Below are 26,422 nucleotides of genomic sequence, written 5' to 3'. Positions count from 1 at the left end.
GCTGAGCAGGGAGCCTGATGCGGGACTCGATCCCAGGACTCCAGGATCATGACCTGAGCCGAAGGCAGTCGCCCAACCAACTGAGCCACCCAGGCGCCCCAAGAGTGTGACTCTTGATTTTGGCTCAGGTCATGATCTCAGGGTCGTGAGATAGAGCCCTATGTGGGTCTCTGTGCTCAGCGGGGAGTCTACTAGAGATTCTCTCTCGGGGTGCCTGGGTGGCTCAGTTGGTTAAGCGACTGCCTTCGGCTCAGATCATGATCCTGGAGTCCCGGAATCAAGTCCCACATCAGGCTCCCTGCTCAGCAGGGAGTCTGCTTCTCCCTCTGACCCTCTCCCCTCTCATGCTCTCTCTCTGTCTCGTTCTCTCTCTCAAATAAATAAATAGAGATTCTCTCTCTCCCTCTGCCCCTTCCCCCGTTCCCACATACTTTTTCTCTCTTTCTAAAAATAAATAAATACGTCTTTAAAAAAATAAAATAAAAGCTGTTGGGACAATTAGGTATTCATGTGCAAGGTTAAAAAAAGGAAGGAAAACGGGAAGGAAGAAAAGAAAATAGATTCCTACCTTATACTACTAAACAAAAATTAGCTGAGGTGTATTGTAGACCTAAATATAAAAGTTAAAAAATAAAGCTTCCAGAAAATAACACAAGAGATTATCTAAGGTATGGAAATATTTTTTAAACAGGACACAAAAAAGCATTTATCCTAAGGGAAGATATAGATATATTTAAAAAGCAATAACCTTTCTTTATAAAAACAAAAACAAAAAAACCAACACACTGAAAAGAGTAAACGGTAAGCCACCAAGCCACAATATGGAGAAGATATTGTACCACAAAGTCAAAAACTGTGAAAGGACTGATATTTATCTTGCTTGTAAGCTAAAAAGGTAGCATGCCAGTTTCAGGTATGTTGACAGAAGTCATGATACTCCTAAATCAGTAATGATGGACGGTTAATTACTTACAAAATAATGGCAGCCATGTCAAACAAAATTTGAATCTGCCCTGTTTCACCACTAGTGTCCAGAATATAAAAGGCACTCAATAAATACTGAGAATACAATAAACAGAAAGAATACAGTTAGGGGAAAACTGTCACTATCCTTGCATCCTGTTTCTATGAAGAAGGAGGAGATTCTACCTCTTCCACCTACAAGGCAGGGATAGGCATGTTGCTGGAGTAAACAATTCAAGACTCTCTCCACCTATTTACTTGAGCCTCTGCAAACAAGGAGAGAAGTAGCTAATGTAGTCAATGAACAGCATCCATTGTTTTTATTTTTACTAATGAGTGGAACCAAAATGGAAAAATCACTATTCGTGGAACATCACAAACTCTTATTCTCCTGGAACTGCCTAAGCTCTGGCACAACAGGCCCTACCCTTTCACTCTTTTAATCATGTTTCCATGCACAGGATATAAAGGGGGAGGGCTCTTACTTACTGTCTAGAGCTGTCTGGATTAGCTGATTAAATTTCAAGATTTAGATGTGGGACTGGAATAAGAGGTTTCATCAGAGGCCCCTGGATGGGATTTAGGGGTGAGCTAACACAAAGGACTGAATTGTCAAATCAGATTCTCATGAGCCAGAGATCTTAGCCATTATCAAGCTTTACTAATAATTTCAAATATACAAGCAATCAAGTGACATAGAAGAGGCAGGGACATCCAATGTGGCTATCCCAGTCTTGCTTATAGCTCAGAATGTTTTCTAGCTCAGATAATAGATGAGTTCTCTAAGCAAAGTTCACTCGTCACCTCACACAATGGGGAGCATCTCCAATATATCTTAGGGAGTTGAATAGCTTGTATGACACTCTCCAGGAAGCTGTGCCTCATAAATCTAGATTCTAGGTTGTGTTTACCATGGCAATCCTAACCAAGAATATTCTGCTCAAAGCATGCCATAAGTAAGAGTTCTCCTCTCAGCAAAATTCATTAGTCTATTTACCAAGGAGGTCAGTTATCATCATGTTTAACTGGGTCACCCGCCTTCTTTCTTTCCATGGGACTGCCTCCCTAGAAATCAAGAGAAAAATGGATCACAGGCCAGCTGCTAACTCCTTCCCCAAAGTTATCAAACTCTTGCCTGGATCATTGAAAAGGCTGATGTTTTAATCTCCACTAGGAGGTTTTTGTACCTATTTCTTGCATTAATGAGATCCTATTAGAAAGTCTTTGATACTCCTAGCTACCTGAATACATGTGAATGAATGGAGTGATTTAATATGATGTAGCCATTTCAAAAGCATATTTTCAAATACTACTTAATAATTAACATGTGCATAATAAATTAAATAGAAAAAGATACCAAATTATATATCACTATGATTTCTATTACTGTAATTACTATATGCAGTCAAAGGAAGTCAATATAAATTTCTTTCAATGGATGGCTTATTTTCTTCTTTATATTTCTTTTTATATTTCAAATGCTGTACAAGACTACATTACTTCCATGTTAGGAAAAATTATTAGAATATCTTTAGCTTAAATATTTATCTGTTGCTTATTTTGTTAAAATATAACTTGTAAACCCACACCCCATCCTTAACCTGACCAAAGCCGAGTGTCCCCACTCTTGCTACCTCTGTATTCTACTTTTACCACGTTCTTGCCCCATGTTATGACAATTGCCCTGAGGACTTTGAGAACAAAAAGCATTTCATATATATTTTAGTATCTGCAGTGCCTAGCAAAGTTCTGATGCAAAATACTTAATGTTGGATAAATTAATAAATGCTGATAAAATCTCATTTTCAAGATTTTATTTCATACTATCAATCTATACTTGAGATATTTTTAATGTTGAAAATACAATAGCCACACCCTATGTATGTCTCCTCAACCTTTTACAATTTCATTTAATGTGGAATATTTTGATCTGCACACTCTTATTAAAAAGAAGTGTGTACTTTGCCCAAATTACAGATTTTTAATCTGAGAACCTCTGACTCCTGCCATTTAACTTAAAGAAAAAAAGAAGAAAGAGGAGAAAGAAAAGTAGTAGCAGCAGGAGTAGTAGTATTAATAGTGGTTTGCTTTTGTTTTCTGGATTCCAAACATATGACTAAGCATATAATGATAGTATGCAAAGCTAACCGAATTAGTTGACCTTTAAAAAGAAATTATATACATAGCCAAAACAGTGGTGGAAATCTTCCATTTTAATAGAACTGTATGTCCAAATATTATTTTTCCAACATGAACACATCAATATTTTGGTCACTATGTTGATGAATGATGAAGACTCACACTCCATAGTCACTAGGTATCCCTTATCTCAGCTCAAGAGCATGACAGAGGAGTTGTTGGGGATTTTTTTTTTTTTAATGTTTCTTTTAAAACACAATTCTTGCTGTCAGAGTACCACTTTTTAAGGATAGTTATCTGGATGATTTATACAAATTTTCAAAATGTAACTGAATAATCTAAGCTTCCTTTTTCAATGAGTTCACAAATTGGATTTTACTTCTCAACTAGTGAGAAAAGAAAACCAGAAGGGGTATTTTAAATGTGATTGATTTTCTCTGAGGAAATGGATGACATGATACATTACTGCAATAACATGCCAATATTTTTGTTATAAACCATACTCTTCAGTTCGTGCTTTCCCACCTTAAAATCATGTAAACTTCTTTTGCACAAACACCATGGCCACTTTCTAAAGAGACTACGTGTGTGTTATTTTCAGCATATTTTCCCACTCCGTTTTTCCTAATACATTTAAATTAAAATGAGGCAGAGTATCTGATTATGTAGTATGTACATATATAGTATGTAACAGAATGACCGGTCTCAGAAATTATTTTGAGAAATAAAGTAAAGGTATACTTTCAAATGGTACTCCATTAATAGAACTGGCTTATGTTCAATTATTCCTTATAATGTTGTCTCACATTCTTCTGAAATGGTTTTTGGGAAGATGTGTGAGAGAGTTGTATATAATTTTATCTTCATGTTTTATAAATTAAATAGAAGATTCTAATTTTTCCATTTCTGTATGGATAAATCAAAGAGTCCTCAGTAAGTGTACAATGAACTCATATGCTTTGGAATCTATCTCCTGTCATCATTGTGTCTTCCAATAAGCTTTCCATGCTAAAAAGAAAAATCAGGTTAGATTACTAATTTCATGATTATAAACCTACATTAATTTTTAAAAGAATTTTAAAAGACTTACATATCTACTAACACTACTCTTTTTTAAAAATATGTAACATCAAAAAAAAAATAAAAATATGTAACATCAAGAAACTTCTATTATGTTAAAGTATTGAGATGCCTGGGTGGCTCAATCGGTTAAGCATCTGCCTTAGGCTCAGGTCATGATCTCAGGGCCTAGGGATTGAGCCCCACATCAGGCTTCCTGCTCAGCAGGGAGTCTGCTTCTCCCTTTCCCTCTGCCCCTCCCTCTGCTCTGTGTGCACTCTCTCTCTCTTAAATAAATAAAATCTTTAATAATAATAATAAAGTATCAATTTTAAGTATCACAATCATAAAAACGTGTTAAGAGTAATATTTGGTTGTACAGTATTGTGTTGTCAAAAGCTAAAACTGTGAACGCTATGCAGACTGCCTAATTAATATAAATATGAAAAATTTCTGGTGAGGTAAATGAATATACAGCCACAGAGGGCATAAAGTATCTTTGAGTACCATATCTGTCACCTGACAAATGCAAATAGTAGTCTTCAACAAAACAGTACAAAAAGTTTTCCTTATTTGCCTCTCAATTATCCATTCCACTCCTTTTCTCCCTTCTGAGTGCCATCTTCTGTCCGCAATATCAAGCTAGGCAATATTTGCTTTCTTGCTTTCTAATTGCTCTTTGCAAATGAAAATAAGGATCTATTATCAATCCTTTATACTTCTGAGTAAAACTCACATCAATATATTTACTTTCTTGCCTATGTTTGCATTTGAAACCTTTATTTCTTATTGTGGAATAAAAGGATTACCTTCTGTTAAAGGAAGGTAAGACAATAACTAGGTGAGAAAGATTTCAAAGAAAGTAAGAAATTTCTTTGTATGTGGCACAGTGAGTGACAGAGCTATCCCTGATGAGAAAATTACTATTACTGTGTACTTCATTTTCTAGGGTCAGGGACAGGAGGTAAAAGGGGAATTGTGGCTGGCACTATCATTTTTCCCTTCATCTTTTCAACTCCCAGACTTGTAGATGTCAGGGGATTAGAACCATTCTCTGTGCCTATAGCGTGGGTGTCCTACTCTTTCCCCATTATCATCATAACCACACAGCCAAAGGACCCAAAGTTTCAACTACTTTATTTAGATGGCTCCCAAATCTCTTCCACAGACCAAGCATCAGAGACAGGCAATGGAGAGTAGCTGCTCAAGGAAAAGAATAGGAGATGGCTGGGGTGATGGTCTTCCCCGTCTTCTTACATAAAAATCTACACCTGTAGTGAGTGAGATGTCAGTTTTGCACCTTGTTAATATGCTACTAAAATGATGTAATGCTAAAGCCATTCCTTTTGGAAAATAAGATGATGGGAGAGCGGAGTGGCCACTAAGGAAGAGCCATAGTTGTTAGGGCATAAGTAGGTGCCTATGTGAGGTTTATATAAATGCGTGACCTTTGGGTGCCTGTGTGGCTCAGGTAGTTGGGTGACTGCCTTCGGCTCAGGTCATGATCCCGGAATCCTGGGATCGAGTCCCGCATCGGGCTCCCTGCTCGGCGAGGAGCCTGCCTCTCCCTCTGACCCTCCCCCCTCTCATGTGCTCTCTTTCTTGCTCTCTCAAATAAATAAATCTTTATAAATAAATAAATAAATAAATAAATAAATAAATAAATAAATGCGTGACCTTCACGATGATGACTGAAATGCTAAATTAAGTTAAGAGAAATGTATTAACTGGAGAGAAAAAAACTAAACTGAAACTAAAACCATGCTTTGGTTATATAAAAGCAATACTAATCAAAATAAATTACAGAAATGCTTTATGTTTATGTCTAATTACTACACAGCACAATAGTGATTTATCATCTTTGGCAGATTAACTTTGCTATAAATTTTTTTTTTTGGTGCCAATTAAATAGTTTTATTTAAGACATTCCATTTTCCACTTAACAATATAGTGCTTATAAAGTACAATGTTTATTTCCTTTCCCTTTGCATGTACTCCATATTCAAGTATCAAGAATGCCCAGTTTATTTACTATAGCAGCTCAACATTAAAACTGCCATGGAATTTGCTACAAATTTGGGTCCTTCGAATATTTTGTGTGGAACAATGCTAGACCTATTCTCAGGTTGGCTTAATCAACCTCTTCGATGGTAGGTCCAGAGGAGGCACCACCAGAGGAAGGAGCTCCACCACCAGGGAAGCCTCCAGGCATTCCTCCTGGCATGCCCCCTGCACTCTGGTACAGTTTGGTAATGATAGGGCTGCAGACTTTCTCCAGCTCTTTCTGCTGGTGTTCAAATTCTTCCTTCTCTGCAGTCTGGTTCTTAACAAGCCAATTGATGATTTCATTGCACTTGTCAAGAATCTTCTGTTTGTCCTCATTGATCTTGCCCTGAAGTTTTTCATCTTCAACAGCTGCTTTCATGTTGAATGCATAAGACTCAAGTGAATTCTTGGAAAACACCTTGTCCCGCTGTTTCTCATCTTCAGCTTTGTACTTCTCAGCTTCCGGGACCCTACGCTCAGTGTCTTCCTTGCTCAAGCGGCCACTGTCATTAGTGATGGTGATCTTGTTCTCTTTTCCTATGCTCTTCTCCACAGCAGAGACATTGAGGATACCATTAGCATCAATATCAAAAGTGACTTCAATCTGAGAAACGCCACAAGGGGCAGGAGGTATGCCTGTGAGTTCGAACTTGCCATGTAGGTTGTTATCCTTGGTCATGGCACGCTCACCTTCACACACCTGAATAAGCACACCAGGCTGGTTGTCAGAGTAGGGAGTGAAGGTCTGTGTCTGTCTGGTAGGAATGGTAGTATTATGCTTGATGAGAACAGTCATGACTCCTCCAGCAGTTTCAATGCCAAGAGAAAGTGGAGTGACATCCAACAGCAGCAAATCTTGAACATTTTCAGATTTGTCTCCAGAAAGGATGGCTGCCGGGACAGCGGCACCGCAAGCAATAGCCTCATCAGGGTTGATGCTCTTATTCAGTTCTTTCCCGGTGAAGAAATCTTGTAGAAGTTTCTAAATCTTGGGGATATGGGTAGAACCACCCACCAGGACAATATCGTGGATCTGAGACTCGTTTAGCTTGGCATCCCGAAGGGCTCGCTCTACAGGGTTCAGGGTGCCACGGAACAGATCAGCATTTAATTCTTCAAACCGGGCACGAGTAATAGAGGTACAGAAGTCATTTCCTTCATATAGAGAATCAATCTCAATACCGGCCTGCGTGCTGGAACAAAGTGTGCGCTTAGCACATTCACAAGCAGTACGGAGACGACGAACGGCCCTCTTGTTTTCACTGAGGTCCTTCTTATGTTTGCACTTGAACTCTGCAGTAAAATGGTTGACCATTCTGTTGTCAAAGTCTTCTCCACCTAAGTGGGTGTCTCCAGCTGTGGATTTGACCTCAAAGATCCCATCTTCAATAGTAAGGATTGACAAATCAAAAGTGCTACCTCCTAAGTCAAAGATCAGCACATTCCTTTCAGCACCAACCTTCTTGTCTAAGCCATAAAGCAACAGCAGCAGCAGTTGGCTCGTTGATGATTCGAAGTACACTGAGACCAGCAATAGCTCCAGCATCTTTGGTAGCCTGACGCTGAGAGTCACTGAAGTATGCAGGTACTGTGACAACTGCATTGGTAACACTCTTCCCAAGGTAGGCCTCTGCAATTTCCTTCATCTTCATCAAAACCATAGAGGACACCTCCTCTGGATAGAAACTTTTTGTCTCTCCCTTGTATTCTACTTGGACCTTGGGCCTGCCAGTATCATTCACCACCATAAAAGGCCAACGCTTCATATCAGATTGGACTACAGCATCATCAAATCTACGTCCAATCAGGCATTTGGCATCAAAAATTGTGTTGGCGGGGTTCATCGCAACTTGATTCTTTGGCATCACCAATTAATCGTTCCGTGTCAGTGAAGGCAACATAACTTGGGGTGGTTTGGTTTCCCTGATCATTGACAATTATTTCCACTTTCCCGTGCTGCAAGACAGCCACGCAAGAGTAGGTGGTGCCTAAATCAATGCCAACTGCAGGTCCCTTAGACATGGTTGCTTCTGTGTGGGCCTGGCTCGGCTTGAGAAGAAAACAGCTGTCTGGTGATCTAACCCAGTGTTCAATGAGAGTAACTTTGCTATAAATTTAATTACAGATTTAAATTCTAAGTACTCAGCCCTTGTAATTTAGTGTTTTAAAACAATTATTTGCTGACCTCCTTCTACATACCAGACACCAAATTATGTATTAGCAGTAAAAACAGTAAGACTATCCCTGTTCCCATGGGGCTTGTAACAGTCTTGTTGAAGAGAGAGATAAGTACTAGGCAAATGTTAAGCAAAGAAACTGACAATATATTTTTAAATATTTTTAAATGAAAGTAAGGACATGAAGGGAATATCCCTGACCTCTTCGTATTGAAGCCTACCCTACACTCCCTAGTCAGAGCTAATTTCTAAAGAATCCAGAGTTAGCCAAGAGAAAGGGGAGAATGAGTAAGAAGAACTCTCAATCAAAAGGAACAGGAAATGCCCTGGCCTCAGAAATGACATTGTAAGGTGAGTTTGAAGAACTGCTCCAGTGGAACACAAAGCAAGAGAAGTCCTGAGACAATGAGGCAAATGAAGTAAGAAGGAACCATATCCAAAGACGACTTGAATATCATACTAAGGAATTTAAATCTTAATGGTAATGGGAACCACTGCAGAATTTTAAAAAGGAGAATGACAATCAGATTTACATTTCAGATCAGATTTGCTTTACTGTGAAGAGTGAAGTGAAGCTCACACCTGGAGACAAGCAAGGCAGTTAGGACACAGTTGCAAGGATTCAGATAACAGAGGCTGGTGGTTCAGGTTAGGCTATTCAGGATGGACAGAACTGGAGGGACTTGAAAAATATGGAACAGGTACAACTGAAACATCTTAGCAATTGACTGAGTACAAGAGAAAGGGGGGTTGGAGATGGATTTCTGACTTAGGCAAATGTATAATGGTATGGAAATTACTGAGATACAAAAGAGAAAAAAGGAGGTAGATTAGTGGGGTTTCTATTTGATTTTTTGTTGTATTGATTTTGGGGGGAGACAGAAAAGCATTAGAAATTATGAGTTCTCTTGACAAACTGAGTTTTATGTGTCCAAGGGGCTTCCAAATGGAGATACGTCATAGATAACTGAATATAAAGGTCTGAGGCTAGGGAGAAAGATCTGAGCTTAGATACATACTTGGGAGATAGCGTCTTGTATCAGTTGAAGCTATCAGATAAATAGAGAAGAGAGCCAACATTAGCAGCCTAAGGAAACCCAGAAATTATGGGATGAGCTGGTTAAGGGTAAATTAAGAAAATAAGTAGGAAGAAAACCAGGAAAGCATATGATCACAAAAATCAAGGGAAGAGAATACTATGAGAGGGAACAAGCAGGGGCACCTGAGTGGCACAGCTGGTTAAGTCTCCGACTCTTCGTTTCAGCTCAAGTCATGATCTCAGGGTTGTGAGATCAAGCCCTGTGTGGGGCTCTGTGCTCAGTATGAAGTCTGCTTAAGACTCTCTCTCTCCCTCTGCCTGTCCCCCCTGCAAATAAATAAATCTTAAAAAAAAAAAAAAGAGGGTACATGCAGTCAACAGAGTCAAATGCAATAGAAAGTATAAACTGGTATAGCTATTTTAGAGAATATATCTAAAATGTTTGATCTTCAATTCCACTTCTTGATATTTAATCAATAAAAATGTTAGCATCATGTCCAATGAGACAAATTAAAGGACGGTTTGTAAAAGTAAAAAAAAAAAAAAAAGGAAACTAATGTAAGTATTCAAAAAATAGAGGATTAAATAGAATATGATAGACTGACCCTATTTAATATTTCACAAAAGTTGAAGAGAACAAAGTAAATCTATAAGCTAAAAACTAAGAAAAATTAAGTACAAAAAAAGCAAGTTTCAGAATATATACACAGTGATAGCAGTTATTTTTAAATGAATTTCTCTATGCACACATAATTGCTAAAATCCCTAGAGAAAAAGTTTGGAAATTTTTTTGTTTTGGTTAAGTTCACACAAGTCTACCAAACAAGTCCAACAGATAATTCAGTAAAGAAAGCTGGTATTTGGTTGGGTCCATGACCAAAAGGGCCTTTTGCTTCATTTTTATTATTTGAGCTTTTTACAATGAAAATGTTTCCTTGTAATAGTTATAAAATAAAACAGATTTTTTAAATGCTATCAAGATATCAAGTAAAATTAAAACTGAAAAATATTTGTCAATTTAATAGATCTTTAGTAACTTTAACAAGCATAAATTTGAAAGAATAAAGGGAACAGAAAATAGATTACAATGAACTGAGACAAAATGGGAGGAAAAGCAATAGAATATAAAACACAGAAAGCTTGGTAATGAACAGGAAGAAAAACAAGTGAAGGGAGGATTTTTCATGAGAGAGAAAGAAAAATGATATTCTCAGAAAGCCTGTTTGCTTGATCACAGTTTAAAAAAAAAATTAGAGGTCACAGCGCTAATAACCCATCATAAAACTTATTGTCTGTTACAAGGTATAAGGTTAACAATGGCAAGGCCCAGAGTAGCTGGAATAATTAACTAAGAAGCGAGATCGAGAAAATTTAGGTGAGAAAGAAGTCATAGCAGGATCTATGCAACATGCCAAAGCTAATAATCCAAAAGGTAGAAGGGTAAAGGTGGTATAAAATTTTCAAAATATCTTAGGGTTTAGTTGATGAAAGGCTGACAATGGAAGCATATAAATAGTTTAACTGCCAGATGAGTAACATTTAGAAGAACCCTCTGGTAGGTACTACCTAGAATAGCCATATGAGATGATTTCATAATCTGGTACAAGAACAAGACTACATATTAGTTGGTTGTACTACTTAGGTAATGGCATGTATTCATTGTTGTGTATCAATCAGAAACTGGAAGTAAACTAAGCTGTCAGAAGTGCGTAAAAAATGTTAATCATTATCATTCCACATGTAAGAGGTAACAAGTGATAATACATCATTAAGTTATATTTTAAAATATTCCAGAGAATTTTTGTTCTGCACTGAACAACAGGAATTACTTGGGAGTAGAGTATAAGTAGAAACTCTTTTGAAACCAGGACAGAATGTCCCAAAATGCCTCTGTTCATAAGAAAACCAAGTATCTCTTGGTGGTCACATGCTTTTGGAAAATTCTTCAAGGGGAGATAAGTGCTAACAATGAACCACAACTTCCTAGGAGGTTGACTCAACCAAAACAATGCATCCATTACCAAAAACATACATCTTGGTCCAAAGCTACTATTATGGGTAACTGTTCAGGTTCTGGTGAAAGAACAGGGTGCTGAACACTAGGTTTGAGACGGTCCTGATAGGCAAACAACTTTAAACCACAGTAAAATCATATGTATCCTTTAAAAGACAATGCACAGCAATACTACATTTCATTGAGGGGGTGGGGGAGGGGGCAGTGGGGTCTTACAGCATGAGAACTGAAAGGAAAGAGGTTAAGAATTTTCTGGATACAGCCTTTGGAGGAATAATTATCAACACCTACACAGAAACCCCTCCATTTGGGGAATCCCGTGTCATGATTTGTCATGCCTATTTAAATTACATTAGAAACCAGAATAATTTTGTATTAACAGCCCTCACCTTAAGAGTTCTACCTGCAGAACAGGCAAATTCCTCCTTTGGCTTATCCTACAGGCTGCCTTCTGAGAATCAGAAGAGAACAACCAACTTCGATCATTTGAACACGGAGCATCAACTAATACCTAGAGAAAAAAAGGCTATATAATGCAAACATGCACTGAAAATACAGTCTCAGATGCAAAATACATGGAGAAGCTATGTAAAACATGACAATAAGCAGCTAGTAAGTAAAGACATTTCTTTTAAAACCAAAATATACTATGGTAAATTCTTCATGACATTTCTTCACTAATACTTTAGAGGAAAATTTCCTGTGCACTTTCAGTGTTTGGTTTTTTTGGCAGGGAGAGGGAACAGGAGGGCTAAAAGTCTACTAATGTCTACTCATATTTCATATTCTTGAGGACTATAGCAAAAACTTTTACAAAAGTTACTTGTTTTAAACAGACATTCTATATTTCTGGATTCTCAGCATTTATTTTTGAGAACTAATATTTCAAGTTTGGTTTGCTGAAATGTTCTTTTTCTTCAACTGTCATACTCTGGTATGAAATGTTATCAAATTAAAGCAATTATATAGTGTACATACTTGTGCACTGACCCAAATAATATCTGCTCTTTTCCTGACTATCTTTGAAGCACCTGGAAATAAAAAACATTCAATAGGGGCACCTGGGTGGCTCAGCCGTTAAGCGTCTGCCTTCGGCTCAGGTCATGATCCCAGGGTCCTGGGATGGAGCCCTGCATCGGGCTCCCTGCTCCTCCCTCTCCCACTCCCCCTGCTTGTGTTCCCTCTCTTGCTGTCTCTCTCTCTCTGTCAAATAAATACACAAAATCTTAAAAAAAAAAAAATTCAATAATCCCCAATCCCAATGTTACCGTTTCCTTTGAATCATGCTGACCATCAAATGAAAACTGCTTCCTTGTTCACTTTATCAAAATTTCCCAGAGTACTGAGAAATTGTATCAGGCTATGTCTGGAAGCAGATGGAAGACAAGAAAACAAAGCAACATAACAGTGGTATCACTGGGAGCCCATCAGTTTGTCACAATGTAATAACTATACCTTGTCAAACATTTCAGGCTGGGCATCTCCCATTTCTCTGCCGTCCAATTCAGACACTTTAATTACTTTTACCAAAGGCTGTGGGATGAAAGATTCTAATGTCTGCCTCAGCCACCTCAATCTCAGACTATCATGTTCATTACAGTGAAGATAACCTAAACATAAAGGATTAAAAAGTTTTAAAATGAATGCAATGGAATTGTTAAATTTCCACTTTTGATCAAATAAATTTCAGAAAGAAATCAATTCATTGTAATTATGCAGAAATAGAGCACAGAGGTAAATATTATGATCATCTTAGGTTTTAAAAACAGCAATACACACACACACACACACAAAACATTCACAATAGTCTTGCCTACACAGCCTGTCAGAAGCTCTGACCATTTATTCATTCAAATTTAATTATGGATTCCTAAAGATATGCTATACAACCAATACCTCATGGTATTAGTAAGACATCGCTCAAATTATGAACTGTCATAATTCCCGTAACTGGGAAGTTACTTAGCTCTCAAGAGTCTGTTTCCCAAATTGAGGGTTGCTGGGGGGGGGGGTATGGGGTAACAAGGTGGTAACAAGGAGGACACATGATGTAATGAGTACTGGGTGTTATATACAACTAATGAATTACTGAACTCCACCTCTGAAACAAATAATACACTATATGTTAATAAAAAATGTTCATGACTTCATATAAAAAAGTCTGTTTCTTCATGTGTCAAATGGGGATTTTATCTAGTAAAGGATTCAGAACATGCCTCTCCAAAATATGCCACTTTGGCATGTTGATTATTTTCAGTTAAAGGCACTTGAATAGCAGATGCAGGAAGGGCATTTTTACCTTCCTTTTTTTTCCTAAAAGGAGATGAAATCCTGTATGAAAAATACTCTCCCTACACCAGAAGGGAAGAAATATTCTTATCACCAGAGATGGGGAGTCAGGGCCAAGAGAAATCTGTACAAACAGACCTTATTAAAAATTCTTCCTGGGGCTCCTGGGTGGTTCAGTCAGTTAAGCGGCTGCCATCGGCTCAGGTCGTGATCCCAGAGTCCCGGGATGGAGCCCCATGTTGCGGGGAGGGGGGTCCCTGCTCAGCAGCCTGCTTCTCCCTCTGCTCCTCAACCTGCTCACTCTTACTTTCTCAAATAAATAAATAAAATCTTTAAAAAAACATTCTTCCTGTCTTCTCCCCCACATATTTTAGTTATTTTCCACAACTGGCACTCTATGTTCAACCTAGTATACAAGCACTTAACGATTGGCCACTTCTGTGGATCTTCCACATTCACATTGGGCAAATGTAGGAGCTGTCCTGGCTTAAAAGCTTCATGTCCCACAGAAGACAACGTTTCTTCTAACAACTTCATAGGCACAGCTTTCGGGATCCCCATGAGGGATGCCCAGTTACAAGAGGACTGCCCAGGAACAAGAATCAATGCACTCAGGAAGACCCAATCAGGGCATCCCTTTTGGATCTCTGGGGCTTATTTAATCTTTCTCCCAGTGCACATGCATTTTACCTATCAGGGTCTTTTTTATCATGAGTAATGTTGCCTGGAAACGTAGTGACAATCTGTCAGGTTACCAGGGAAACAAAGCTAGAGAACTACATGAAGGTGAAATTGTAATTCAGAGGGGGAAATATTTTTGTAAACCCTTTGCTCAAATATATATGTATAAATATATATACATCTACATATCTCTCTCTATAGATATATCTATCCATATGTTTTCTCTGATTGTCAATCCATGATTAAAAACATTTAATGACGGCGCCTGGGTGGCTCAGTTGGTTAAGCGACTGCCTCCGGCTCAGGTCATGATCCTGGAGTCCCAGGATCGAGTCCCGCATCGGGCTCCCTGCTCAGTAGTGAGTCTGCTTCTCCCTCAGACCCTCCCCCGTCTCATGCTCTATCTCATTCTCTCTCTCAAATAAATAAATAAAATCTTAAAAAAAAACATTTAATGATTTCCTATCATACGGTAAAGTTCAAACTATTGATTTATTTCAAGGTCTGAGATAATGAGACCTCAAGACCACCTTTCAATTTTAACCTCCCACTGTTTTACCAACATACTCTGTGCTCCACCAAATTTGACTGACTTGTCCACTTCTCATACATACTTTGAACCACTTCTATAGTACTTAACCATATTTTACCTCAAGAGAGATGTTCGTGTGCATTGCTTACCCTTTCTACTACCACTGCACCACAATTTCTATATGGAAGGCACTTAGGAGATGGCATCGATTTTGTTAGGGGGGGAAAGGAATAAGAAATCACCTTAAAACTACATTTACACAGGTGGTACACTCCTTTTTAATTTATGTGTTTACTTCAGGGGTTTTAGAGGATTTGCTAATGCAGCTTATGGACAGTTGTCTAAAAACCTTAAATCACTAGAAAATGACCTAAGGCAAAAGTTAATGTTATGGAGGAGATGCAACCAAACAGAAACTAGAGTGAAAGAAAAAAAGGAAGTAAATCATACAAAGATGGAGCACAAATATAAAAAGGTTTGTAATCAAGGTGGCTACAGCACTGGTCATCTCTCAGGATATGTCCACAGTCTGAAATTGCTGAGCCTTGGAAGAAACTATGGGGTTTAGTGGAGTAAGGAGGAAGAACAAGTAATCTGCTGTCATCTTCTGTCTCCTGCCTCTCATTGGTTAAAGTCCATTCCAAGAGTTGATAACTTCCACACAGTTCAGGTTTGTGCTATCTGGCCCCTACAGGCGAGCCAGAGTCCCAAGGCCAGTTAACAGCAACCACTCAGGTGTGGTGATTTTTGCGTGTAAGCTGGAAGCTATCTGGAGGCTCCTCAATTTGTGGCAGTAGTAACATTAGCAGCAGGTAACTGCAGGAACAGCACGAATCTTTTCTAGGGTTTCTCCAATCTGGAAACAATTCAAGGGTCTGAAGCCTTTAAGGAGTGGGAGTAAAGATGAAGCCAAAGACATCTGTGATGGAGCATAAACTGGGGCCAAGAAAGCTCCCCAAAGTCACACCTTGTCCTCATCAGATACTAAGAGACTCAAAGGAAAGACCCATGTCTTAATTATTTTTCATTCCACTTCTCCCTTTTTCTGGTTTAAATATTTTATATTCCATTTCTATTATTTTTAACATGCATATGTAAACTTAAAATTTTTAACATGCTTATGTAAAAAAAATATAAAGTTAGTCAACCTTACCATTTTCCCTAAAAGATGTAAGAATCTTTTAATTCTCCCTCCCAAACTAGATGCTGTTACTGTATATTTGGGTTTTATTTGGGCTTACATTTTTTAACTGCACAAAACATTATCATTGTCTTCTATAGTCAATGACTTTTAGATTTATCCATATATTTCCCATCTTCTTTGTTCTTCATTTCTTCTTGTTATCTTTTATCATCCATCTACAATGGCTTTCCCTTTTCCTGAAACACATCTTTCAGAATCATTGGTGACAAACTTATATTCTCTTTGTCTAAAAAAAAAATGTCCATTTCACTTTCGTTCTTCAGGGATATCTTGGTGAATATACTTCTGGATTTTTAGTCATCTTTTCTTAGGACACTGAAAACATCATTCCTCTGAATGCTAGTTTCCACTGTTACCCTCAAAGGTCAATCCTCATTCTACTCTTTTGAAGATAAACTATCTGTCCTCTCTTTAGGAGGATCTTCTCTTTATTTTCAATGTTCTGCAACTTCACTATAATGGTCTACACTGGCTTAGCTGTGCTTACACAATTTCAGAGGGTATTTCCATTCTTCCTCCATCATCAAAATTGAAAATAGACAGTTTTCCTTTCAGTTCCTTGGGATAGGACAATTTCTTCTTAGTTTACTTTACATGGAGGGTATATTATTTTGGAATCTCAGCTTTCTGTAAGTTAACCTCCTAGATTATCTCTTGGGCAAGCTCTGGCTTTGTCTTTTATTCCCACATTCTCATGAAGAAATGAAAATCAACATGCAAGTTTTTCAGGTTAAGCAAATGCTCACAAGTAAAAAGCTGGCTTTGATGCTCAAGTGATCTTCTAGTTTCCCATTATCTCTTAGATTTTGGTCACTGAATATTTGGAGATCACCAATGCATTTAAAGATTCTGTTTTTAATATTATATCCTACATTTTTTAGTTGTTTTCAGCAGGAGGGTTGGTTAGGAGACCTAGTTTGTCATTCTACAAGGAACCAAAATCTTAGTTATTTCTACATCTTTCACAGTTCCACACCTACCATCCAAAGCCTTGCACACATAGTACGTGCTCACTAATGTGGCTGAGTTGATTTGAAACATAGCATTATAATAAAGAATATCTAAATTGTTAAAACTGAAAATCAGGTCAGCTTTTCATTAATTACAGCTTTAGTCAAGATTCTTAATTCAGCACTTTAAAATAACTTCATTAAAATATAGCTTTATGTTATAATGTTGTTTGACCTAGATGTAGATTTTATTTGAAATTGTCTTAGACTGGTTAAACTTTTTAAAATATGTAATATAAGACATCACAACCCAAGTTTCATATATATACTAAGACTTACTACATTGAAAAAGAATTAACTTCATGTTTAAATCGTCAAAAATAAACCAAATCTTTGTATTTCTTCATTTAAGCAGGAAAGGGAGTGAATTTAAAAAATGTATGAAAAAGTTATTGAGGCTTTACAACTGTGTAAGGCAGCCTTTGGTCCATGGAAAGATATTGGGCTACTAGTTTCATTCATTTATTTTGGTGCAACTAACTTGGAAAAAACTCAATTCTGCCTATTTTCAGTTCTGTTAATTACTCCTTGGAGTAATTATCTAAGGAACACAGTGTGACTATCACTGATGCCATAATTATGATTATCTGAGGAATTATATGCCCCCTCAATGTAAAAACTGGAATAATGACATTGTCCATACATTAGAAGTGATATGAAGGCTAATGATAAGGTTCTCTGAGATATCCGGAAGCAATCTTAAAACTTCACAACAAATTTGTTAAAACATGGTCGACAACAGACTAAAATACATCTGAGAATACAACCACTTCAAGATTCTGGTTTACTAAGTACCTGTTATGAACTGGAAACGGTGCTAGCAGCTGCAGACACAAAGATAAGTGAGAACCTCTCCAATTCTCAAGAAGCTGTCTAATGGAGGATGCTGGACAAGTCAGTAGTTGAGTGACATCAGGAGACCTCAAAACAGTCAAGTGCACATTTCTGAAAACTTGAGTTCAGACTGCAGCTCTGCCACTTACCTAGGGCAATTTAGGTTAACTTCTCTTTGTTTTGGTTTCATCTTTAAAGTGGGGATAATAATGCCCAACCAATGGTGCTGCAGGGTTAAAGATCATATACATCAGTGATAGTCACACTGTGTTTCTTAGAGCCCTAGGACTTCAGAAACACATATATAAATAGAAATAAAACGTAAGTGTTGAAAGCAAAGACTACTAAAAAATGTTTGAAAACACAGATTTATGCAATGTGATTAGTACTGTCCTCGGCAAATACTAGGTTATTCCGAAATGTTTTTATTACCACCAAAATAAAAAGTGCATCGAATGCAGGGAGTTCTGGAAGGCTTTCTAGGAAAGTTGATTCCTGAGTGAAAACCTGAAGAATGAACAAAAAAGTTAGCAGGGGAGGAGGGGGAGGAAAGTGATACCCATAGGGTGTGCAAAAGGCCTGGAGGCCTAAGGGGGCAGGAAGCAGGATAAAAGCAATTCAGTAAAGCAAGGAGTCTTTCAAATCTTTTCTACCAAAGGCTAACTAGATGTCAAAAAGGTATCACTGACAGCAAAGAAAATTTCATTGAAGGACAGAGCCCTCAGAGCAAGGAAGTTGAATAAGCCACTCCATCAAGCTGCATCATTCTTAGTATGTTAATGCCTTCCTATTTAGAATCAGAATTGTTTTCTTTTTCTGTCAAGACCAGGACATAACAAAGGCTGTGTTGACAAAAAAACAACAACAAAAAAACCCCACAAAAAATGGATAATCCATCACTGTGCTAACAGGTGGGAGCAGCTGGACCAAAAGAGAAATAAACTAATTTCTTTAATCATCCTAAAATATGAGCTTTCTAGTCATTCAAAGCTATGAGCCTCTTGGCCCAGAATAAAGGCCAGTACCGATCTAAAGAAATTTGTTGTATAAATGCACATTTAGTTGCAGCCATCATTTTAGGTTTTGCTTTTAAAAGCTTATTTTAGCATTGCTTCCGCATTCCAAATTCAAGCACTGTAACTAACCTAATTTGGGCTTTGAGCATCAGCATGAAGACATCTGTACTTCTTACTAAACCATTATCATTAGTCCTACTTAGATGAAAAGCTTCTTTACTTGGAACACTGCCTGTAGTTCATTGCCCTTGATGTAAGAACAGGAAGATTCTTCTCCACTTCAAACTCCTAGAATATTATCAGTTTGCATTTGTATTCCTAATCAAATCACCTTCCCTATCATAAGCATGTGAAATATTTATAGCCTAATTAGGATTAAAATGCTCTCTCTTCAACACGGTACCCAAATTTAATATTTCTCTTCCATTTTTTTTTACAATACTAAAAATTCTATATTCAAAATTGATGTAACAAAATAAAAATACTGTCAAAGAACACAAAAAGAATGAAAGTAAAAATACTCCTTATAATACGATTCCATAAACCTTCAGCTCAAATTACAAAAATAATAACCTTACTAAACTATCTTTTGTTCTGATTTCTTACATTAAAAAATACAGCAAGCTTCAGTAAGTTTTAATAACAATGCTAAAACACAGAGTATGTTTTCTCCTAAATACACAGCTAACTGATATATTTGTACCAATGCCTAGTAGAACTGGATTCACAGTTCTCATCAAAGTTTTTGAAATATATTTCAACAGGGAGTGCTCTCAAAGGAAGATAGAAATTAGCAGTCTTCAAACTGGGATATGCATGCCCTAGGGATACATAACAACTTTCTAAGGGATAATAAGCAAAGTTGGATAGTTTTAAAAGAATCAATTTTCAAATCATCAACTTCCTAAAGAACATCTCTGGTCAGGGAATCTTCTTTCACAATGACCTTTCACCAACCTTATATCTGAGGAGCATGCTTCCCACTCATCCAGAATCTTATTACAGCAAATTGTGCCAGGGTGTAGAAATTTACATGGCACCAAACAAAGGCAATTAAACACATGGGTACCTTGGCTAAGAAAGTGAATGAATTAAACAACTAGGCAAAGTAGCCTTTTGTAATTGAGATGGTTTGTAACCCTTTCCCTTCAACAAAATCAAAAGCGGACCTAGAGTGCTCACCTAACAGATCATTAAAATAATGCTTGATGAAAAATATCTCTGTGCTTTGGGGTCATAACTCAAGATTTAAAGAGCTTAGTGAAACTACTATAACACAATTCGTACCATTTCCATCATCTTATCTAAAATAAACAACAGCATCTGCATTTATAAAAACCATCAAATAAACAGAAACTAGACAGAACTGATGCTGAACCCTGTCTTACCAAGCTATAAGTAATATTTCCCCAGGGAAATCTGAAATAATTTTTTAAAAAGTCTTATTATCTAATTAGGAAAATAATTTATGATGAATGTTGGTTGACTCATTACTTTTAACAAATATTTATAAAAATGTACATTTACATACATGTCATCATTTTTATACTAATAATGGTAATGATAAGTTACTTCCAAAAAACTTTTTCAAAAAGTCTTTTAGAATTGCATTATCTAGGGGAGCCTGGGTGGCTCAGTTGGTTAAGCATCTGCCTTTGGCTCAGGTCATGATCCCAGAATCCTGGAATCAAGCCCCACATTGGGCTCCCTGCTCAGTGCAGAGCCTGTTTCTCCCTTTGCCTGCTGCTGCCCCTGCTTGTGCTCTCTCTCTCTCTCTGTCAACTACATAAAATTAAAAAAAGAAAAAAAAAAAAGAATTGCGTTGTCTAATATCATACCCATTTGCCACGTGTGGCTATGAGCACTTAAAAGGTAGCTAGTCCAAACTGAAATGTGCTGTACAATACATGCCCATTTTGAAGATTTTGTAAGAAAATAAGAATGCAAAATATCTCTTTAATAACTTTTATTTTGATTACATGTTGAAATAATATTTTGGATGTACTGGGTTACAATGTATTACTAAAATTAATCTCAACTGCTTCTGCTTTTTTTAATGAGTACTTAAAAATTTAAAATTTTATATGCACTTCACATTATATATGTATTGGACAGAACTGTCTTATAACCTTATGGTCTAATGATACAAAAAATGACCTTAAATGTTATATTTTGTTACCCAGAAGTATAATGAGATATCAATACAAGACTCTCAAGTAAAAAAGTCAATGATAAAATAAATAATCTTTATTATTGGCTTATCAGGATTCGTAATACCTGACAGATTTAGGTTTACAAAATGTGGTAGTTTTGTTCAAAATTATCTGCTAGTATGTAGCTGAAAAAAAAAATTAACACTGATTTCTTAGCTAAAATTTCCATTCGACATACTGTCCTGTTTTTTTCAGATTTTCAAAGTCTGCAAACTCAATCTTACACTTTTTCTCATATACTTTAAAAGTATTTTGTAATATATGGATATTTAAAAGCTGTCAATTACTGAAAGAAAAGCACACTACCTGGATAAGCACACTGCAGCAGAGCTATCGATTTGCCTCCAGGAGCAGAACACAGATCCAGAACCTTCTCCCCATCCCTTAATTCCAGAGCCAATACTGGCAGAAGAGAGGCAGCATTCAGGAGATAGTATTTTTTTAAAATTCCAATTTGGTGTCTTTCTGAAGGCATTCTATCTGGAGTTCTGCTAAGGTAACACTTCATTGATTTAGGATAGTAGGGTAAAGATCCTTGAAAGAGTGTGTGATAGCCCTTTAAATGTAAATCTTTTTCCAGTTCAAAGGAATAATTGAATCTGTTAAGAAGGATAGCATATTGCCAGCATGATGGAGATATTAGTATATCCCTAGAAATAGAAAAACAAAAGAATATTAATATTATATATACAAACACAATTTTATATTACCAATCAAATGAATGTGGTCCTAGTTTCACACTTACCTGTGATTTTTTTAAGTCAGGATTAGTTATCACTGACTTTGCCCTTTTGCCATAGGCTCCAATATGGCTCAACCTACCACTGTTACGATCCTGCCTTTATTTAAAACTTTAGTATTTTATTCATCATGGGTTTTCTTTCTTTTGTATGAACTGTGCCCATTAAAGTATTATTTGATTATTGAGTTTTAGGGGCCCCTTAAATTCTGCACCAGAGGGGAATGCCTCACCTGCGCCTAGTAGTCCGGACCTTCCTGCAGAACATCTTGCCAAAAACACATGGCCTGTCTTTACTTACCTCTGAATACATCAAAAGAGATGTCAGTCTATCACTTTGCACAAATGTTTTTCAAAAGACAAAATTTAAAACCTGAGACTATTAATATTGGAGGGAAAAGTACTATCATTAAAGGGTATTTAAAGAGTGCGTGTTAAAGTCTTCCTCTCATGAAATAAAAGTATGGAAAACTATAGTGAACTATACAGTAACAGAGTTAATGAGGCGATCAGTGGTTCAGATGATACAAAACCAAGGATGGTTTAAAAATCACTTATGGATTGACAGCACCGCACCCCCCCCCCCTCCCGCCTTCACCAGAAGATTCTCTTTCCTAATTTTTTATTCGGTCCAACAGATCTCTTAACAGTCAGAAGCTCATATCAACTGACAGATGATATAGCAGGAAATATTTATTTACAAGCTCACCTTTCTAGCTGAGTTATTTGGGAGCCTCATTAACCATGGTCAATTAAACAAATCCCAGCTGCTAGTCACCCTGGAGTTGCCTAGGTGAGAAATGGCTGGATTGAAATGTAACACCTGCGACTGGAATTGTGCCAGGTGAATTTCAATTGGGGGCTAATATGTGAAACTGCTTTCTCCTTCACTGCCTCTTACTATGATGGTCCACCAACAGAGGAGCCCAGTGTGTCTGTTTTAGGAATTTTGGAGGATGACAACTTTTTTTTTTTAGATTTATTTATTTATTTGAAAGAGAGAGAGAGAGCACATGAGAGGGGGGAGGGTCCGAGGGAGAAGCAGACTCCCCGCCGAGCAGGGAGCCTGATGCGGGACTCGATCCGGGACTCCAGGATCATGACCCGAGCCGAAGGCAGTCGCTTAACCAACTGAGCCACCCAGGCGCCCGACAACTTTTTTTAAGAATGTACTTTGCAAACTTTAGCAGGCATCAAGTGTCTGTAAAAGACTACTAAGCCCTACCCCAGGATTTTCTGATACAGTAGGTCAGAAGCACGGCCTGAGAATTAGCATTTCTAGCAAGTTCTCCAGTGATGATAATGCTGCTAATCCTCAGGACCACACTTCGGGAACCACCGCATTAAAACAGACCCAAAGGGGAGATCTGCAAATGTCACTGCTCTAACTTTTATTTCAGTCTATCCTAACCTTACCCTTCCAAACTGGATGAAAATCTACCCAGGGTGTTGACTCATTTAACAGAGAAATAAGAAACATAATTTAATTAATACAGATTGGAGCGCCTTGTTCCTTTAGCTAACAAAGGTAGGACACTTTCAATTGGTTAACATCTGACAGAGCAAATCTCTTTTCTTTTCCTTCAGAATTTCCAAAGCTATTTTAGAATGTTTATTCTTTCAGATGAACTTTAGAATCAGTTGGGTCAGTTAAAAAATAATTTATAAAATATTTGTGTAGATAGAAACCTTGACTAGAATTATATTAAATGCAGTAAATTTGGGGAGAATTAACATCCTTATTGTATTTAGTCTTTCCAACCCTGACTACAATGTTTCTCCATTTAGTCACATTTTCTTTCAGATTCCTTAGTAAAGGTTATTTATCTTGCATATTTCCTTTTAACCTTATTGTATGTTATGTTAGTTTAGGAACACTATTTTTGTGTATTATACAATATGTTAAATTTTGAAGGATAAGGAGGAATACCATAGGACAAAATGAGAAGGGAAATCCAAGGACAAAGGCAATAGCCCAGGCACAGGCGTATGAAGGACGGTGCACTGGGTAATTAAAAGTAGTCTGGTGTGGCTCATGGCGGATGATATGGGTCAAATATAATATGATAAAGTTCACTGAAGGACTCTAGGGGAGAGAACCTCATTGCATTTAAAAACATATACTTATTGGGGCCCCTGGGTGGTTCAGTTGGTTAAGCATCTGACTCTTGGTTTCAGTTCAGGTCATGATCTCAGGGTCTTAAGATCAAGTCCCACATGGGGAGCTCAGCAAGGAGTCTGCTAAAGCTTCTCTCTCCCTCTCCAACTGCCCCTCCCTGCACTCACTCTCTCTCAAATAAATACATCTTGGAAAAAAAAAACAACAACATATACTTATGGCAGAGTGAGTCAGCAATCTTCAGAAATTATTCTCATTCTTTAACAACTAGATAAAATAAGAACTTGCTTAAACAAATTTTCTGACTCCTTCTAACCTATATGCAGCCTTACTGAAGTCCCTGAACTTCCTGGAATAAGTTTTCTTTAGCCTTTACCAGTCTCAGGATAAACTGTTCCCTCTGCCCAAAATGACCTTTCTTGTGACCTACAATGGCCCATCTATAGCCTGGATGACTCCCCTACTCTCTGCTGAGAGGCCGATTTAGGCTTTATCTCCTCAGGGAAACCTTTCTACCTACAAGCAAATCCACCTGCTCCACCTCACCCTGATATTAATAATAAAAATTATGGATTTGTTTACAATATGCATTTTGCCTGCTTAGCTCATTTAACAATCACAACTGTGAAGGACAGCTATTACCCCCATTTTAGAAGTTAGGTAACTGAAGCTTTCAGAAATCTGGCAACTCACCCAAGGTTCTATCACTATTAAGCAGAAATACCTGATTCAAAACCTGGCTGACTTTAAAGTCTAATGAAGTGTGAGACCTTGGTACTGTAGCACTAGTGGCATACCACAGGGGAGAGGCAGAGAATTTTCACTCCAACCCTCGCCTAGTGTCAGTGCCCTGGCCTCCGAATGCTCCTAACAGTGGGAATAGCCTGATATGCGCTGCCCTGAGCACCTGCAATAGGACCACTTGATGAAGGGACTGCTCAAAGCTGGTGCTTCCTACCGCTGAGAGAGCAAAACTGCATATTAATGTGGGTCTCAGCACCCCACCCACCCCACCACCAGTGATTTCCCCTCTCCTTAGCACATGTGCACGCCCGCGCGTGCACACACACACACACACACACACTCTAACACTCCAGTGCACTGGCCGGATGATGCCCCTGGGGCTGGCAGGCCAATGGCTGCTCAAGTCCAAAGCTCTGAATGGATGGACAAGTAGCCCAGCAGACAATACTGGCAGTGTACATTAGAGGACCTTAAGAAGACACTCACCAGGCACCACACTCCAGGACTCCTCTGAAGATTCATGAGGGGTCTGAAGCTGTTCCACTTACTGGTCTTCAATGACAGAAGTTCAAGTAAATCAGCAGCTAGCAGAATTGGGACCCACAAGATCAGTGACCTGAAGATGTTTGCTAGTACCTCCACTGACCATTTTGAAAAAAACTATGTACCCTCTGACACGTTTTAAGTTGACATCAAAATCTTCACCACAGATTAAGAACGTAATTTCCAGCATACTATAAAAATTGACATTTTAAAATATAAATTACACCATTTTTTAAAACGTATCCAGTGGAACCTAAATACCAGAGTGATTTTGAAACCCATCATTGTCCATTTAAAAATTCATGGACTGACTCTTCTTGAACAGGTGAAAATTTTACAGTTCCTTTTTCTGTTTACATTCTATTTCCCCATATAACTTTATCTTAATAGATTTTTGTGCTTGAAATCTTTTATTACCCTATCGTACTTCTCTGCCATAAACACACACACACATATATATACTAAATTTGTTTTCACTATGGCCTAAATCTCTAAGTGTTAAAATGGTAACTTCTGGATTCAGTTATCAGTAAAATTATTAGTATAAAGTTGATCAAAATATTTACCATAGATTTCATAATTATTAAACATAAAAAGGAAAAGTGTCAGGAAATGGATCTCAATGAAATGAGCTTCCCCCTGACCCTGGTCCCCATATATCCAGAGATGAATATTACCTAGGGCTATACTGAGTCAGGGTCCAAATCAACTATACTCCTGTTTTGTATTCTTACAAGGGCTGAGAAAAACCTTCACTTAAATAAGTGGGTAAGAATTAAATATATTTTGTTACAGCAATGTCTCTCTTTTTGACTTCTATTTCTGAATTATATTCCCAAATCACTTAATGATCTATCTTCAAAAATATTTTAAATGACCTGTTAGTTGACAACTCAACTGGAGCTCCTTTACTTTTTTGTTAAAAGCAAAACTTGGAAACCACCTGACCTGTCAAAGAATTTGTTAGTCATTAGTCATTTACTTTCTCAACCCTTGAAATGACACTCCAATAGTCTCTGACAGGTAGAGGTGTTATGACCCTGGAGAAATGCAGTGTGGAA

The 26,422-nt window shown here is 37.6% G+C and overlaps 1 protein-coding gene and 1 pseudogene across 3 annotated transcripts in view; both read right to left on the bottom strand.

Moving 5' to 3' along the window:
- NSUN3 (NOP2/Sun RNA methyltransferase 3) overlaps positions 1–26,422 on the bottom strand; it is a 56,597-nt gene that overhangs the window by 22,972 nt on the left and 7,203 nt on the right. For 2 of the 3 annotated variants that reach the window (XM_025873125.2, XM_025873119.2), the window contains exons 3-5: positions 21,523–21,866; positions 12,893–13,047; positions 11,827–11,948 (exon numbers count right to left, since the gene is read on the bottom strand). In XM_025873125.2, the coding sequence (XP_025728910.1) occupies positions 11,827–11,948; positions 12,893–13,047; positions 21,523–21,866 (621 nt within the window). Of the gene's footprint in view, positions 1–11,826; positions 11,949–12,892; positions 13,048–21,522; positions 21,867–22,188; positions 25,072–26,422 lie in introns of those variants that run through there. The other variant, XM_073892296.1, reaches the window with a different exon arrangement.
- LOC112825040 (heat shock cognate 71 kDa protein pseudogene) lies at positions 5,910–11,869 on the bottom strand (annotated as a pseudogene).

The sequence above is a fragment of the Callorhinus ursinus genome, unplaced genomic scaffold, assembly GCF_003265705.2.
Source record: "Callorhinus ursinus isolate GAN/ISIS: 27379988/994484 unplaced genomic scaffold, GSC_fseal_2.0 scaffold1, whole genome shotgun sequence".
NCBI classification, from domain to species: Eukaryota; Metazoa; Chordata; class Mammalia; order Carnivora; family Otariidae; genus Callorhinus; species Callorhinus ursinus.
Note: the sequence above shows the minus strand (reverse complement) of the source record. Positions and strands in the feature narration are given on the sequence as shown.